Below are 19,435 nucleotides of genomic sequence, written 5' to 3'. Positions count from 1 at the left end.
AGGAAAGGGTTACTGAAATTAAGATGTTAGATGAAAAGAATTAAATGAGATATGCAACACCATGCTGCATTTATGCAATACCTTGCTTTGCAGAAAGGACTCCAGTCAGAGCACTGCTACTGGATCTACTATGAGTCTTTGAATTTTTTCGTCTCTCTAGTGCATTCTAGGGAAACAACAAATATCTTATTTAGAAAAACAGTAGCCAACAAATCCTGTCATTAGGAGGAAAGAATCTGGAACATTAGGAGAAGAATCTGCAGAGCAACTCTGCAGGGCGTGGACCTTACACCCATAGTAAACTACAGGGTGTAACTCTCCTAGATTATTATTCTCCAGCCTAAAGTCTTTGCAATGTTACAAAGACTCATCTGTCTCATTGCAATCACTTTACTCCCACCCACTACCCCAAAAGCATATTTAAGACTTGCCTATTTTTTAATAATCTTCTGACTGCCAGTAAAGATACTGCAGTATCCTGTAGACAACATCTGTTGGAAACAAACTTTTCCCAGCATTTCTTTGGATAGGTTTCAGAGGGAAAGTTCCAACTCCTCTATCAGAGTTTCTAGCAGCCCTTTTAGTAACAAATACTGACTTTCAGGAATTAGATGCAGAATGATCCTGCTACAGAAGTTCAGCTCTTTCAATTACAGTTCTGTGAAACCCACCGGACCACCAAGATGCTCAGTTCTCACCACTAAACTAACTCACACTCCAAGAGACCCAAGTTGCAAGCAGGAACAGACACTGAAATGAAGTTGGTACTTTGACGAGCTTTGCTCATGCACAAAAAACAATCAGTACTGTGACTACTTTATAGCGACCTAAATGAAGAAGTCCTATTGACAATCCTAAGATTACTCTCCTCATGGTCTGACAAGCAGCCCTCCCCTCCCACTTCCCAAAATCACTTGCAGAAAGAAATAAGAGTGCACCGTTTCTGGGGAGGGCAAATATCAGTCCTGAAGGTTTCATGTAAAACATAACTCAGGAATACCTTAACTCAGGAATGGAAGAACAACGAAAGCTTAGTGATCATTAAGCTACATGAAGAAATAGCACAGCCTCCAGAGAACAGGGAGACAAGATCTTTTTGTGACGGCAACACAGCTGCAGTCATTCACCACTGCACGATCTGCTACTTTTCACCTAAAAGCTGTCTGGAAGGCTGATCACCTGCCCCCCATCAGGATGATGGTTCCCCCATAGAACTTAAGAAAGGTATTTCATTAATTTTTCAAAATACTCTTAACAGGTATCCCTCAGCTAAGAAGCCTAGGAAGAATGGGCATGCAACATGTAAACAATCTAATATTGTCAGAATGTCAATGGTGGATTTTTCTTGAAAGAAAAAATTTGTTCTTTAAACACATTTAACATGAAAATGAACAGTAACTTTCATGAACAAAGAAGCACACTTTAGATGATACACTGAGAGGATCTTACCTTATATTTAGTAATACTAGACTTCAGAAGGTTGACTTCCTCTTGAAGTTGTTTTAATCTCTCTTGAAGATACCTGAAAAAGAAATGTAATCCTTTACTTCATGTTACCTTCAAGTACTGCTTCAAGCGGTCTTCTTTACTATTTGGCATGTCCTCTCTTTGAACTACTGAGAGTTCTTTTCCCTCTGCAGCTCTGTGAGGGATGAAATAACAAAATTTTACTGCTCTTGACCCCATAAAACTTTAAGTAGGGAAACAAATTGCATCAGAACAGGAGGCTGCCCTCCTGTTAGATTTGTCAAGCATGCTGCACAACTATTTTGTATTGGTCGTCTGGTTTCTGGGGAAGAAAGCTAAAAGGATATATTTATGTCTAGAGGAAATAGGAAGCATTTACGCGTGTCCTCTGTACTTGAAGGTCTGTGAGATGGACACATGAAGATTTGTATATATGTCAACACAAGACTCAACTATGCAGAACTTTTGCATTGCAATATCCATCACTTACTTGGCACTTCTCATTAGCAATCACAAAGTAGAAAATTTAACAGTATAGTTGAAAAATGATATACAGTTAAATGAAACAGTACAGTTCTTCCTAATAGAGTTTATGCACTTGAATGAGGCAGTTATTTCCAAATAGGAAAATACCTTTTTTATGTATAAAGGGTTTATAAAATATCCTTTTTCATGTAGTACAACTGCAGCTGTATTAGGGTTTGTGACAATTTAATTATTTCACAGGAAAAATTCACATCACTGTCGGGGAGCAGGGGCTTAAATTGATACAGAACTCTGAAGGCCCACAAAACACAAAAAAACCCTGAAGATGCTGGGAGGAAGTAATGCCTTTGGTATTACACTTTCTTGCCTGAAGCATAAGTTTTTGTAAATGGATAGTGTCTTTCAAGTTTTATTTCACTTGAAGGTAATTGTTGACATTAAGGGAGATACCTGCTATGGCCCTATCAGTGACTCCTCTCTGTCATCCTTAGTGGAGACCATAAAACACATTCTTTTTCCAAGAAACCAGCAAGAATATCCACATGGGTGATTTCACCAGCAACTTTTGTTGGCAAATCACGCCATGCTGACAACCTCTCCCTGTGGAGAAAATTATGTCTGAAACTGTTAACTCAGGATACTCAAAGTCCCTGTTTCCAATTCGAGATTAGTCCAAGACAGCTCTCTGGGAGTTTCTGAATACACAAATTTTTAATATTCCTACTTCTGGTGCCATACAGTGATGGGAATAAAAAGGTCTTCACTTCTCTTCCTTCTCCTTGTTTATCTTGATTTGGGAACATCACTGACATGTAGCCAAATACAACACTGGTAATTTCCTGCATCCTAGCTTTCTCAATATTATTTAATGCTTAGTTACAGTATAAACAAAACAGACAAAACAAATTACTGAAACCTCTTAGCTTTTATTCTTGGATATATTTCCTTTGAAGTTTTGTTGTGACAGACTTCCTGATACTCCTATTACAACACCACACTGGGTTTTTTTAGGGAAACAGTAATGCACTCACCTGTTCTCCATACACAGAGCATCTATGTCGATGATACGGTTTTCATGCCCTCCTAAGACATGATTCAACTCTTGGTTTAGTCTGTCAGACTTATCTTGGTAAACAGAGCGTTCCTCTTTCACATCCTGTAACTCATCCAGTGCAGCCTGAAGATCATATCTCAGAGTCTCAATCTGAGAAGAAAGGAGAGTTGTATCAGTACAAGTTTAAACAAGAGCTACCATAGCATCCAGCCTGAAAACAGTAACATGCACATGTTTGAACAGTATTGATTTTGGACAGTTAGAAATCTTTTCAAAGCTCATAACTGCAGGTATTTTTACTCAATTTTGGTAATATTTCATTAATTTGGAGTTAAGTAACTTTACCAGTTAGATTTGTTTGACAAAATTTCTAGAAAACAACTAAAATGTAACAGCAAAAGAAACCTACTGTAATTCTGCTGCAAACATATTAAGGTGGTTTTATCATATAATTTCTAGGACTCCAAGAATTAAGTCAACTGAATAAGAACTTCTCAAAAAGCCTGTAAGTGGGAATTGATATTAATCATGGGACTTGAGTAATGAAGTTCCACAGAATAAGAACTGAAAAAGTGCAAAATAAGCCAACACAGAAGCAACAGGATGAGCTTTGCTATTAAGCAAAAGAGTGAAGAAGTCCAGTGTGAAAGATACTCAAGGACAAAGAGCTTCAAACTTCCAAGGAGATCAAACTGAGTTTGAGAAAAGTCTGCAGTGACAGACTCCACACACACCCCAGAAAACATGGATAAGGCAGGAAGGGCAACAGACCACCATTTAAAAGAGGCCAGGTGATGAACAGAAAGAACACAAGCTTGGGAACAGAGTTAGCAGAGAGGATCACACTGGAAGAACTCCAACAGCCTTTCTGGTAAAGTACAGTGGTGCTACAATTGAAGGAAGACTGAAAAACCAGAAATACACACCTCTCCTGTATCACAGAATGGTTCATTCAGGTTGGAACTGACACGGGTAGGAATCAGTGTGGGAAAAACTGAGAACACAGACCCGCAAAACTGTGCAGAAATTTATGTATCAGTATTAGGGAGAAAGTCTGATGCTTCATGGTAAAGAGCACTCATAACAGACTTGAGGAAGGGGAAATAGGTCTGATGTGAGAATTTTTCAGAAGAGGAGAAGAAATAGCTTGGAGGCAGGAGGAAGAGGACACTAACAATGCTTCTACAGAAAATTTGATTCAGAGGGTATCTTTAGGAGGTACATCAGCCACTGTACACCATGTTGAATACTTGTAACAGCCTTCACTAAAGAGTACCTTTCATTGACATTCACTGATAATATTCAATTGTCACAAGTTTTTGCTGGACATTAAAAAGAAAAGGAGAATCAATAATCTAAAGGAGAAATTCCTGAGATTAAGAATTCATTCTAATCACTACTTCCAATGTCAATCAGCTACCAGCCCTTCAAACAGAACTGAAGTTATTTACTTACTACTACAATAGCTCTGTAAAACATGACACTATATGCCCATTTAATTATTACCTGTTCTCGAGCCTTCTCCAACTGTTGAACAAGGTCCTCCCGTTCATGTGCTGCAAAGTGGCGAGCCCCAACTTCATCATCTCCCAGTCTTTGCTTTGCTATGGTCATTCGAAGGAGCTGCCATGACAAAAACAGAATTCAATAAGCAAGAGAACATAGGCTGTAGCAGCAGAGTACATCTGTATTAGAAAGAGTAAAGCTGTCATAGATTTCAGCTCTTCCAGGCCATTATTATTTAATAATAATATTTATTATTACTAAATAATACCAGCTGGTATTATTTAAACCAGAGGGAGTCTTCTGAGCTGAGGGTTCAATCCTGTTCTAAGTGAAAAAATCCAGTTGAACAGTCAAAGCATCCACAGGAATTGAATCAGACCCTGCAACAACAGTCACCAGAGCATACAAATGATGAAAGATCAAGACGACAGACATGGTCAATGTTTTTTAGGAGTGACAGGAACTAATTCCACTCAGACTAAAACTAGAGAATTATCAGAAAACCTTTTTGTCAATATGTAAATATTAAAATTCTCTGCAGCAGAGAACTCTTCCTAGTTAATAAAAAGGAATGAAGTGGCTTGTCCAGCTTAATTTTAGTGACACTACATAAACCCCCCCCATGCTACATCAGTGCAGAATTTGTATTAACAGCTGCTAATACATTTGCTTATGTATTATTTTTTCAGTCTACTCACAAAAGCTAATTCATGTCAAAACCAAAGAAATGGGCCAACAACAGAAATACTCAGCCAAAATGCTCAAGCAGCTAAAGAACTCCAGAGCTTGTGATTGCTGAAAACAGTCTGACTTGAATTAATACACATTTCCATTCAATATCCAAAGCAAAAAGCAACAACCTTTCAAGGACCATGGAGTATTAAGTACCAATCTATAATGCATTCAGCATTTACAGTTGTTTATACTCAGTACAACTGGGCCTCATCTTTAGGAGCTCCACAGACCAGGGAAACCCACCACAATAACCAGCCTGACTTTCCTGTATCTTTGACTGCACCAAGGAATTAATGTACATTATTATACTGCAGAGTTAGGAAAAAAAAAAAATCAATCTTCTGAAGTAGAAGATTGTACATTAAAATCTATCTTTGGTATTTATGGGATGCCTGTCACCATAGCTACAATGTGCCAGTTAAAATCCTGCTGATGCAAGACAGACTACCAAAATCATCCTCCCCACTTATTTCAGCTCCAGTTCAGTGCAAGTCACTGAAGCTAGTACAATGTGTGCTGATAAGAAGTTCACTTGTTCAGGGGAAGCTGTGGCTGCAAAAGCAACTGGTTTTGGCAAACTACATTTCCCTATCCCCACAGGGAAAGTGCAAACCACTGCACAGTTAGTAAGGCTGAGTGGAAACTAAGAGATATAACTCCTATTAATTTCTTTATCAAAACAAGTAAGTCAAAAAGGCAACTAGCAAATCCTAGAATGGCTTCATAGCTATTGGATTTTTTTAAAATGCTAAAGTGCTGATGAACAAAAGGTGGTCATGTCATTTAACTCAGATTAATTTAATTTCTAGAATCTCTCTCTAGTGACAAAGACCACACAAAACAAATGTAATAACATTTTGAGGTTTCAATCTTGTTCAAAAAAAACTGGAAATGGAAAGAGGCATCACACTTTATTAATGCTTCCAATGCCTGCAGCAGAGCAAAACTTCTGCATAACGCTTGGCACAAGGCTGGGAACGGGACCAAAGCTGTCACCTGTGCACTATGACCAACTCTCCTCCAGCCCAGGAGGGGGTGAGGCATAAGATATAACTGCAAGCAATTATAACTTGCAAGGTCAAACAGTCTGTCAATAAAAGGAGAACTCTTTATTTACTACTAATTTTGAGGAAAAAAAAACCCCAAAACCCTGAAGAGTCTTATGAAAAGAATGCTTCAGAAATCCAAATTCATCCAGTAAAAGCAGCATTATTAACATACACAAAATACAGTAAAATACCAATCCATAAAACAACAGAGTGCTTCTTCCAGACAGTTGGCCAATCAGAGAGTTGACAGGGCAGAACAGGCCAAGTCGTTTAATTCTGCATTGTGAATGTCTCATGAGGCAGCACCACCTGCTACAAAATTCTTCCCTGAAAATGCTGTGACCCAAAGAGACATTGTTATGCCAGAGGTTTAAGGGTTTATCTTACATATTAGTGCTTTGTTATAAACTTTATACACTTGCCCTCTAGATGCTGTATTTTTGTTTCTGTCATTCAGAAATCACTAAGGAAAAGACCACTCAAATTCATTTTGCATCTAGAGAATAGGTTAACACTACTCCTCAGAATTCTGTGGACAGCATTCACAGCTGAATGGATTTAAACTAATGGCACCTCACCAGAGAAAACTCCTGTTTGTCAAGAACCCATAAATTGTTAACCAAAACAATCCAGTGCTGCAAGCACTGTCTTTTTATTTTAATATCACAGCTTTTTCCTGTATCACTTTCAGCTAAGATAATTATTTACAAAGTAGCAACAGTGTATCAGCCCCACAATGCCTAAAAACAGCATCACTGGGATAGCTGCTGTGCAGGCTAGGAGTTCATAGACAATGCCTGCACCAAAGCTGGACACTCCTGATGATCAATAAAACACACAGAAGGAAAAGGGAAACAAGCACAACCAATTCTTCATGGAAGGCAGAAACCATCATATTCAGCCACAGTCACAGCAACTGCCTTCACATATTATCTACAAAGTCTTAAAATGTGGACCAGAACTATGCAAATATGCTACTTGAAGTCCCAGCTCTGCCAAAACACACATGCCACATTTAACACTTCTCCCTGTTGCTGCATGAATGATTGTCTGCCTGGCAATAAGGAACCGACAGTAACACAGCAGCCATTGTTCCCCATGCACCTTCCTCTCGCTCAGCACTTCCCTTGGCAGCTTACAAAAGCAATTCTTTGCGTGGGTAGGGGTTCAGGTGAAGGCAACTGAGTCATCTTGTCTTGCAGAAGTCTCCAGTTTGTCTTAAGCTTTCCATTTTTACCCTTTTACATGAGAGAATTAGATTTCTTAACTATATCCTTCTATGTTTTAGTAATTGTTTCCAAGCATTGCTGCCAAAACATTAGGAAGGAAAAAGATTTACAAGTAACTACCATAAACATAGAAGAGCTTTCATGTATCAGAACTTGTGAGACTGTGATCAATCATAAAAATAAATAGCCTTAGATATCTGTTGCTGGAATGCTGCAGTCTAACTACTGCTGTGTTTTTCAAACTGCAGCAACAAATCCTTCCAGAGACTGTATGAAGAAGTTTTATTATTTGTGCCAACAAAATTCTACTTGAAATGAGAGGAAAAAATTATTCCAGTTAAACCAAATGCAAGTAATTTGTTATTGCCTAACTGATGATATGTTTAACATGATTTCAACAAGTAAAACATCTCCAGTTCAAGGTCTTCTTGCTAATCCAAGTGACTTTATCCTACTTGTAGCAAACATTAAAATGGTGAAAAACAAGTCAAGCCATCAAAACACTTCTTTATCAATAGAGCTAATGTGTGATATTTAAAGAGATTTTTTTTTCTTTTTTAGTCCTGCAAAGCTCTTGCCACTCAGTGACAAAGCCTGCATGAGTCACCCCTGCTCAGACACAGGCAGAATTGTTCATCCGTAAGCAGCTTCACTTGCTGCAAAAGCAGCTGTTTGTTCATCTCTTGCCAGAAGTAAGGCTGACGTAGACCAGCTGGGCAGGATGCCCTCCCTCACTTTGGAAAAAGCAGTGAGAAGAATGCAGGGAAAAAATGTAAGAACAAGCAAATTATTACAGTTTTTTGTTTTGTATATACCATGCATTGTCTGGACTCCAGTGCCTGAGGTAGCCCAGCTGCCAGTACAGGAGAACTGATGAGCAGAAGAGAATGGCTTTGTGAACAAGCCTAGAATTTTATCACTGAAGCTTGTAGGGAGAGAAATCTGACACAGGAAGAGAGTGCTAAATCCCTCAGAGAGATGGCAATGCTTTTTTAGGCACTTTGAAAACCAGCAACCTGACTCTAAAATAAGCTCTATTTCTCATTTACTAGGAAAGTGAAGAATGTGTTCCAAAAATGAAAATCCTAGTCTAAATTAATCCATGTCTGATGCAGCTCTTTCCTCCCACTTTTTATTTAGTGATGCACTATTTTGCACCTTTCAGAGAGAGGCACACTGGGCAGAATAACTCCTTTTGTACTTTTCCATTCATTTTGAGGAGCACATATTTAAATTCATGCTGAGATGTCACGAAGATGACCAGTTAATACCAAGTTAACCCACAAAGGTGAACCTGAACAGTGCCAATTCAAGCACAAAGAAGTAGGCTCTGTGTTACCAAGATCATATATTGTCATAAGCAACTAGAATAGGTACATGACCTTGATATTTAAACGTGTTGTAGTTTTACTACCCTTGTTTTCTGTTTGTACTTACAAACCCTTGCTATCTGTTCAGGACTGGCTTGGAAAAGGCTGTATGGCATAATATTGGTACTGGAGAACTGCAAGGCACTGACTTCTACACTGTAATATAGCTCAAACAGAAACATGCAAATGAAAATGAACAGTGGGAAACCTGGTCTTTGAAGACTTGAGCAAGTTATGCTGAATGCTATGAATACTACAAATTCAGGTTTCACTTGACCCTTTCCCAGCTCTCTGAACACCTTCAAGGGAGGTCTTTGTGACAAACTGTGAAAAAACCTGCATTATCACAATATACTTATGTTTAAAAGAAAATAAATAAAATAAACTTAAATTGAAAGAAACAAACCCCATCCGAATAATTAAAAGCCATGTCATTTTTATTCACATTTTAAAATCCCATCATTTCAAAACTGCAGTTGAGGGAGGGAAGTTATCATTATTTGTTTCAATTTTTTACTTTGTTAACCACCTCGACTCTCCAATTCAACCTCTCACTAGTTTGATCTCTGAATGTACTTTTGCATAAAGCTCCAGCTGTGAATGTTACACACATTTGGCTTGAGTTTAAATATTTCAATTAATGGAGACAACAGGAGTTTGATTAATACCAAATGGCAGATTTTGAGCAATGTTCCATATAACTTGCTAAATTTAGCAATGAAATAAATTGGTTATGTAAGGGTAATGGGATGAGGGTTTAATACAAAGCTCACTATACACATTTCTGATCAACTACTCCATATTTTTTAAGGAAAAATTATGCTCCTCCGACATCTACTAAAGTTTTGCTTTTCAGTGCAAAAACCTAAAAATTATCACATGAAGAAGACATGCTTATCTGTACTTATTTGTAAGAGGAAATACCACTAATAAAATATGGGGTTTTTTTAAAAAAGAAAGGAACATAGAAAGTCTGAGAGCATTAAAGCAAGGCTAAATACAAAATACATAGTTAAGGACATCAGAGCAAAAGCAGCATACAAAAATATATAATAAGCTGCACTTACTGGTATCCTTTACAGCTTCTGTAGTTCTACTGTTCTAAGCATTTATTGCAATTGAAGTATTCTAGAAGTTCTTTAAGCCATTATTTTAGTTGTTTTCTTAAGAAGTAATGCAAAACTCTAGCCCAGTTTACACATTCCATGCAATTTACTGGCAGTCTGTAATACCTTATTGTCCCCTTGTACTTCTCCCAGTCTCTGTTGGAGCTCTCCAATCTCTTCTCCAAGATGTTTATTTCGATCTTGAGCCTCACTCAGCAGTTGAGCAAGATTTGCCTAGAAAAGGAGTAAATATCAGCCAGAAGTCAGTGTCTGTGGAGAGAAATGTAAGTAGTGATTGAAAAGAAACCCTTGAATTACTCCTTATCTGCCAACGATCTTTACTTTTATTGTTGGTGGTACCCAGACTTCATGCTTCACTAGAGAGATAACAAGAAAAGTCACCTGAGTTCCTTTGTCTTTCACAGTAGAAAATACATACAGCACGTGTGCATACAGACTCCTAGAAAAGCACACAAACCCCAAACAAGAGAAAGTGAAAACATCTACACTAGTTCCAGTATCGTGGCTGGTGGGAAGAATTAAGTCCAGAATACTTTGACAATATTTATAGAAAGCTGCCAAAATAATAGTTTTAAACTTGCATATAACTAGCCAAAAGGCACAGCTGAGAAATAATTATGATACAATTAAAGTCCTTAATAGTGTTTAGAGCAGATTTCCAGCCAGTAAAGAGGTCGTCAGCCAAAGTTCATGTCCCCATATGGAGCTATACCATGGATATCTACTAGCACAAAACTTCAAACATGACCTGATTTGTGTTGTTAGGTATCACCTAGATTCTGGAAAAATTGAGGTGAAAGCTGGAGTTTAAAACCAAACCACTCCATTCCCCACTCAATAATCCACATCAAAAGTAGTCATTCACATTAACCTGCTAAATTAGCAGGGCAAGTAGTCTGGTCTATAATCTTACAATTAAATTCCATCCGCTTGAACACTAACCAAAAAATAAATGCAATCTCCTCTTTTTCTATATATGCTATCTGAAAATGAGCAAATACTACAGGCAAATTTATTCCATTTTTACCCTAAAAATGTCTCATGAATACACAAACATTGACTCAACACAGGAAAAGCCTACCAGTGTCAGCTTTTCTAAGAGAGTTAGAATCACAGTGACTAAGGTGCAGCCTTTCAAGACATTGCCTGTGGACAGCTCGGTGTGTCATCCATTGTCATAAATCTCAAGAGTATGAAAAGAAATGAAAAAAGAATTTTTGGATCTTCTAAGCATGACTTAGTAAAGCCTCATGAGTCAGTATCTCTGAGCCACGCTTACACATACTCCCTGGATTTGAGGCCAATGCATCAACTGACTGTAATTCATCAAGTGACTGTTCCTAGTTCTCTCTTGGTATTTTAGGTTTAGTTTCTCTACTTGCTGTGCTTCTCTTTCAACTCCCCCATTTCTCTATTCTGACATCTCTCTTTTTCAATCTCTTTTACCCAGTGATTCTACTACCACTTGAGTCTCATAGGATGTTTTCATTAATTTTATCTTTACAACTCATACACTATCAAACCAACACGGTATCTGATAGCCATTACTGCAATCTTGCTCCTTGTTCACTAACAACTGCCATTTCTACATGTCCTGCTTTGCATTTAAGAGAACTATTAAGAGAAATGTATAAATGTGAATACTAACATGAACATAGCTATGCATGCATACAACCATTTGCAGTATTAGACTATTAAGCAACCATCAACTAGAACTTTTGTACATTACTATTGAAGAAGGTAACTCCAAATTCCAATTGCTCTTAATTAGCAATAACTTTGAACTTTTAAACAGGAAAAATAACTCGAGAAACTGACAACATCCTACTTGATGAACACAAAGCCTAAGTCACTGCTACACCTTCTGTATTTCTGATGCTTTGAGACCAAAATTTCAGAAGAAAGCAAGGTAAATTTCACACAGTTTTGGAAGAGATTAAAGCATTTTTTAAACTACTGACAAACCTGAAGACTGAAAATAAATAATTTGGGGGAAGAGTGTAATAGCAAAAGAACCCTGTAAGTAGCCAATTACAGGACTAAAATTAAGCTGCTTCTAATTTTATTTTCAAGACAAGAACCATTCAAGTAATGCAAAAGACTCCTCATCTATGCTTTGGTGGACTGATTTTTTTTTTCCTACATCTTAAACAAACAGTGTAATAGTCATTCATATAATGAATGAACCAAGGAGCTTCAGAACACATTCAATCAATGGTTTTGAGAAGTACTTCTAAATGGCTGTTTAAAAGAAAGAAAACAAAGAATCCATGTTTGCAGGAAATTGTATTTAAACTGAAGTATCTATGGCTACTGCTCAGATGCAATTTTTAATTTTTTTTAAAGAAAGTTGACTTTCAATAAAGCCTGCGTTAGTTAAAAGGAACATGATTTGCACAAATCTCTCTGAAACACCTCTATTTATAAAGTTCCTTTTTATGATGAATTGGAACAACTCCTAACACTGCAATAGCACATGTAATTTCAACACCTGGAAAGAACTCAATTTCACTAATCAGTGTTTACAACCGTAACACCAGGATTTCAGCAGTCTGTAGTTAAAACCTGGCTCCCAGTAGTGGCAGGAAAGGCATTATTACCATGCCTATACTAAATCTTCCTGCTCAGATTTATTTCCTTTAAAACCATTTCTCTGGGATTGCAATTCTATGCTGAATTTTATTTGTCAGTCATATAAATGACTTAACGTGACAAAAACCTTTATATTCATGACAGAGATATTGGAAGAAACTTGAAACAAAGAATTTTAGACACGAAAATAAACCAGCCTTGTTTGACCATGCCAAGAGCATTACAATGAGCTAAGTATAGATTTGCTCCTTACTGCAAGCCTTGTATTATACTTCTGTTAAACTGAAACAACCAAGCTATGTCACAGAAGTAATCTCCAGCAATTACTCATTTCCCTGGCTTAGCCACACAATGTATAATTTAGACTGTTACAAGTTTCAAAGGTCTTGGCAAGACCTTATTAAAGCTCATGGTTAAATGTGGACAGAAGGAGAAATATTTGAGTTTCAAAAGTGCTCTACTAGGCTTAAGGAGAGCCAGCCAAGAGGACACGTTGAATGACACCTGGACTTGGTACCATTTCTTTGGCATATAGAAGAAAACATACCATATGGTTGAAAGATGATAAAACTAACAATGGAGCACTGCCTTCGTGTACCTGCAAGCGTGTATTTTTCGAGGAAAGGGGAGAAATCTATGCAAGGGCAAAGGCAATTCATTTTTACATTTGGCAACTTCTTTTCAATATTCATAGAACAAACACAGAATTCACTCAAAAATCCAAGACAAGTTACTTCAACAGACAATAAAGCTCATATCATTTACCCATGCAACAGAGAACAACGTGTGTAAATTAGCCAAATTCAGCTTCTCTAGATTCCATTTCTTCGACAGTTTCTTTTGATTTTAGGTGAAGCTTTAAGAAGACTTCTGAAACTGTGAAAGACTTTACTTCTTTCACTCACATTATGCAGAACTAACTTTAAAGTACTGAGGAAGACAGGTTTCTGAGCCATGAATAAAGAAGGGAGAGATGTAGAGGTCTATACCTTTCTGCTGCCTCATCTTGTCTTCCCTCCACAACAACCTACAGTAGTGGAAACTGTTTCTCCTACCCTCTCTCAATGCAACTGTTTCTAACACTAAGTAACAAGTATTGCTTCAGCCCCATCTCTGTAACTGGCCATTATCAGAGAAGCTTCCAGAGCCCTATCCACATTCCGTTTCTGGCGGGTTCTCTGGAGCCTCTGCAGCACGACAAGCTATTTGTTTTATATGCATCTGTTATGGGAAGCCTGCATGTATCATAGACTCACAGAATAGCTGGAAGGGACTCATAGAGATCATCAAGTCCAACTCCCTCCACCTCACAGGACTACCCCAAAACGAAGCCATAGGACTAAGAGTGTTGTCCAGATGCTGCCTGAACTCTGGCAGGCTGGGTGCTGCGGCCACTTCCCTGGAAAGGCCTGTTCAAGTGCCCAACCACCTTCTCAGTGGAGCATCATCTGAGCACAGCCTAAACCCCACTGAAGCCAGACATATGACACTGTCCCCATACTCCTTTTTCCTCTGACCAAATGCAAGTGCAACCACAGCCAACAATCCCATCAGAAGCTAAGACGAAAGGAGAAAAAGACAGACCTGAGAGTGCTGAGTGGGAAGTGCCTACCATTATTACATAAAGGAAAAAAAGCATGATCGATCAGAAGAGACCAGAGAGTGAAAGATTCAATGGGATGGGATCACAGTCCTCCTCCTTTTCCACTTAGGCTTTGTTAAAATTTGCAAGAACATTTTTTGGGATAGAAGGTGGAAAAGAACTTCACTTTTAGCTACAGATGAGTGTCAAAAAATACTGACAAAAATATCTATAAATACTTATTAATATAAGCCAGTAAATACCTGGCAGGCAGCAACAGATCTTTGCTCACTAGTGACCAATGGCCTGATGAGTAAAAAAAAGTAATGTAACTCCAAATAGTCATCCCCGGCATCATGCACTACTCTTGAGTTTGGCTCCTCTAACAATTTTGCAAATGTAGCTACACATACACACTGTGTTATTTTTCCTCACAGCACTTTAAAAATGATGGATAGTAACAGTCTTTAATATAGTTCTCAATTCTCTTGCACATAAATCTTATCCGACACGTAAAAAAAAAAAAAGAACTTTTTGCCCTTAGGGTACTACCTGAAAAAGTAATTTGGGAAGGGGGAAGAGAGGGAGACTTCCAACATACCTTTACAGTTTAAAAGTATTTTTAAATACAAACATTCCTATATTGCAATTTACAGTCTTTTATGTTTGTTCCAGCCACACCTTCAAACAGAGAAGAACACTGAATTATAGGGCTGACAGAAAAAAGTTTGATGAAACACTAAGCACACTTGATGGGTGTGACTGATCACAAATTTAAGTGCAGTTTCTCCTTCAATGCATTCACATGATTGCAATGGCTGAATTAATACAGAAAAACCTGTTTTACTTACCAACTACCACTGCTCACTCCCAAGATAGAAGAACTGATGATCTCCCTTAACACTAGCTTCTTTGCAATAAAATTCCAAAATTATTGTATTTTTCTCTTTAAGTTGAAAAAACAGAGAAGACAGAAAAAACAGATCCTGGGTATGCAAAACAAAATACACTTAATATGGGTTGTATTTTCATGCAGAAAAACAACAGCAAAAATCAAAGCTTTGCCAAGCAGTCACTTGACATAAAACAGGAGAAGAAAATCCTCTCCTAAATATTCTGAGCTCCTAAAGACATCTTAAACTTTGAGATAATGCACAAAAAAAATCAAAATTCCTTAAATATTTTGAGTGTTGTAATTAATTGAAGGACTATTTATCGAGAGTACTCAGGTGCAGAGGTGTGCACAAGTGTCTCTCTATTCCATAAGGTAAGACACAGCAACTGGAAAAGAAGTTGTTGTACACAACAGGCCTGAGGGACTATCACATCTATTATGATGAGTGTTTCTTCTCTCCTAGACTTCAGTGGTGGACTTGGCAGCATTAGGTTAATGGTTGGACTCGACGGTCTTACAGATCTCTTGCAATCTAAATGATTCTATGATTCTTTGTTAGAGCAAAACCTATTTGTTGAAGAAACAACTGTGTCACTTCACAAAGTATGACTCCTAGTGTGGCTAAAAAGTTCTAAGTTTTACATACTACCACCTGCTCTGAGCAATGGAATAGAAGATTTCAGTGTTCAGAAACAAAAATCTGTCTACTGGCTCTGTTCTTGGAGCAGGCACACTTTGAAATCCATGGGAGTATTGCTTTCTATGTGTTGCAAGGGCAAACAACGTCACTGTTTTCCAACTGCTACCTCACGCTATGGAAGTCAAACACATGCACCTACAAACCAAAGCAAAGTGCACTGGTCTATGTTTGGCACATGCATAATGTTTTTCATCCTCAAACCCTTTGAAGAGAGGAAGAAATCACATTAATCTTCATAGCACCACTGTGAGATAATACAAAATTATTGCTTACCCTGTAGTGTATTTTATCTGCAGATTTTATTTCACAGGACTCTGAATACAGCTTTTGCACCTTAGCACAAGGCTAGCAAAACTTCCTGAATTCATTCACTAACAAATAATAACCACATTAGTTATTATTTATGATGATGTCAAGAACAGTCATAAGGTAATCCCTGAAATTTGTTTCAGAAGTGAATTGTGATAGCTGAGTACATTGAGCTGGAAGCTAGAAGTGGAAAGGATCAAAATGGGTCCATTTGTGGTATGTCACAGCATAATTCTGTCTGGAACCTCTGGTCCTTCTGATGTTTTGCCTGCTCCAAAAAGTCATGCTCATGGACATATTCATTAGCAGGAGACAAGCTGTCTGACCAACATCTCAGTGAGTGAGTATCATGGTGCTGCGATACCAATGACCCTCGAAGCAGTCAGAATCTTGGTTTGAATGAATCACCTTGGGATACGTATGGATAACTGTAACAGCATTAAGGGCCGTGACCTTCATGTTCTCTCAGGGGACTTTTTGGCTGGTAGGAAGGATTAACCATCAAGCTGTTTCTGTACTAGGACTATGCCATCATTACATTATGGGACTCAGTATTGGACACCTCAAAGATGGTTCTATGATCATGGGATCCTCTCTAAGGCTCAACAGCTGCTTGGAAGACACAAGATCCACTTGACTACATGAGGCAAAAGTATCTTTGCCAGTAGACTGGAGAACTTCAAAAGGAGAGCTTTACTCTTGAAATTATGTGGGAGGGAATGAGGAATCTTAGGATAGGGTAGGCAGCGCAAGAGGCTGGGATGATGGGAAGAGACAGGACATAGCAATTCACAAAGCAACTGAGCTGAAGAGTAATTCCTTTGACCATAGGCAGGTAGAGAAGGAGGTTCCAATAGAACAGTCTTGAAGGAAAGCTCTCAAGCCTGTATCACAGAACCAGCACACTCGGAATCCACTCCAAGGTCTCTAATGCATGCAGCAGGGGGGATAAACAGGAGGAGTTTGAAGACTGTGTGCAGTTACAGGGTTACAATCTCTTTGGGATCATGGAGAATCAGTGGGATAGCTCACACAACTGGAGCGCTATGATGAAGGGATACTGGCTCCTTAGAAAGGACAGCAAGAAGGTGAGGAAGGGTCTTGCCCCCTCACCCTTTTTTCTGTGAGAGCACTCAAACACTGGAACAGGTTGCCCAGAGAGGCTGCGGACTTGCAGACAATCAACACCATGCTGAAAATCGTCCCTGGGCAACCTGCTCTAGGTGGTCATGTTTGAGCAAGAAGACTGGACTAGTTGACCTCAAGAGCTGTGTTCCTACCTCAACTATTCTGTGGTCTTGTGATGTTCAGTTCCATTTAATTTGATTCCTTATACATTTAAAACACACACCTAAGGCCTCACCAGTGACATATGCATTGCAGCTTTATTCTTGACATACAGCCCCAGCGCAAACCCATTATCTCCAACTGAGTGGTCTCACTGAGATCAAATTAAGCAAAGCATATTTAGGACTGTGGCTCAATACAGTCATTTTCCTAACCATGCATTTTACTTCATCTTTGTTTATTCAAAGGATCTCATTTGAATTAAAAGAACTTCCATTTCATATAGAAGGTCGAAGGATTCACTGATTTGTTATTCTAATAGCAAAGCTTCTCCCAAACTGACGGTATACTGAAAATTTAAACAGTGTAGATGAAAATAACAGGCAACATATATCAAGTTAGAAATCCCATCTCTGTTTTTTTCTTTAAGTTTCCCAGTGCAGCAACACTGGACAACAGATACCTAGTAAGCTTCCATTAAAATGTCCTGTATCACAGTTAATGCATATAAATATATATCATTGCAGAACTGTAGAACGGTAGAATTTCTATTTATATAGGATGCTCAACAGAGGCTATGTAGTCAGAGAAATATTTTAACATGTCTTTCAAAATGGGGAGTGTCTATTGTTTACCATTGTGCTGGTTTCAGCTAAGGTAGAGTTAATAATATAATATAGCGATGTTTTTGTTATTGCTGAGCAGGGCTCACACAGAGCCAAGGCCTTTTCTGCTTTTTGTACTGCCGTGCTGGCAAGGAACATGGGAAGCTGGGAGGAGACAAAGTCAGGACAGGTGACCCAAACTGACCAAAGGGATATTCCAGACCATGCAACACCATGGTCAGTGTGTAAAGTGGGGGAAGAAGGAGGAAGGAAGCGTGGGGCATTTGGAGTGATGGTATTTGTCTTCCCAAGTCACCGTTATGCGTGCTGGGGCCCTGCTCTCCCAGGGGTGGCTGAACACCTGCCTGCCCATGGGAAGCATTGAATTTCTTGCTTTGTTTTGCTTGTGTGAGCCACTTTCGCTTTTCCTATAAAACTGACTTTATCTCAACCCAAAAGTTCCCTAGCTTTTATCCTTCCAATTCACTCTCTGATTGCCCTGGTGAGGCAGTTGAGTGAGTGGCTGCGTGGGCCTTGGCTGCTGGCTGGGATTAAACCACTACAACCACGTCTGAATGAATTTTAACATAAAACACACTCTTCCTAATTCCTATTGTCCTGAAACATTTCACTACTCCATTACTTATCCAAAAATTACTCTACACCTGACAGCATAAGACATTATAAAACTACCTTCAATCACACCATTTGAGAGTGTTAGGCATGATGGGCCAGGAAAGAAAGCACTGACAGCTCACAAGCTATGATAACAACAGTTCTGGTGAAACACCTACAGTAGAAAAAGAGATTTCAGTAGCACAGTTTCTCATTTCCTGCTTCTGCTGATTGGCAGAAGGCGATACACACAGAACAATCTTTGGATAGAATCATCATAGTATCACAGAATTATAGTTTCGTTTGGAAAAGATCCAAGATGCAAACACAGCTTTGAGAGGGAAAACACTACCACTGCATGTAAAGATACCTTTAAGTACCAGTTTTACAAAAACGGATTTTGAGTTAGCTGACTGCTGACAGAAAACACCTGGTTACATGACATTTCCATAAAAACCATGAAAATTCTGTGCTACAAAATAGCATGAGAAGGCATGGTGGAAAGCAAGACATTTTAAGCAGTCACAAAACATAATTGATAATAAAGGGGGAAATGAAGACACGAAGAAGAAGACAGCAATTCCAACCAACCTATTACATTTAAGGTTCTACATTGAAATTTCAATAATAAGCAATAATTGTTCAGTTGTGGCAAACCAATGCAACAGATAGCAAATTGTTGAGCATATCATGTTTTCATCTCATTTCTGACCATGAAAACAGTATGCACTTTTGTGTCATGCAGAATTCATTGGAGGATTGGGGTCTCTTTTTATAAAGTGACTGAGGTCACAAACTTCTCCCAGCAGGCATCTGGGGTTCCAGGA

General features: G+C 38.5%; 1 protein-coding gene across 5 annotated transcripts in view; it reads right to left on the bottom strand.

The window, feature by feature from the left end:
• The window catches only part of CCDC149 (coiled-coil domain containing 149), a 48,600-nt gene that overhangs the window by 21,747 nt on the left and 7,418 nt on the right, over positions 1-19,435 (bottom strand). For all 5 annotated transcript variants that reach the window (XM_017727550.1, XM_017727551.1, XM_017727553.1 and 2 more), the window contains exons 4-8: positions 10,129-10,236; positions 4,514-4,630; positions 2,985-3,157; positions 1,450-1,522; positions 82-166 (exon numbers count right to left, since the gene is read on the bottom strand). In XM_017727550.1, coding sequence (XP_017583039.1) covers positions 82-166; positions 1,450-1,522; positions 2,985-3,157; positions 4,514-4,630; positions 10,129-10,236 — 556 coding nt within the window. The remainder of the gene's footprint in view (positions 1-81; positions 167-1,449; positions 1,523-2,984; positions 3,158-4,513; positions 4,631-10,128; positions 10,237-19,435) is intronic.

Source organism: Corvus brachyrhynchos, unplaced genomic scaffold (genome assembly GCF_000691975.1).
Source record: "Corvus brachyrhynchos isolate BGI_N302 unplaced genomic scaffold, ASM69197v1 scaffold80, whole genome shotgun sequence".
Taxonomy (NCBI): Eukaryota; Metazoa; Chordata; class Aves; order Passeriformes; family Corvidae; genus Corvus; species Corvus brachyrhynchos.
Note: the sequence above shows the minus strand (reverse complement) of the source record. Positions and strands in the feature narration are given on the sequence as shown.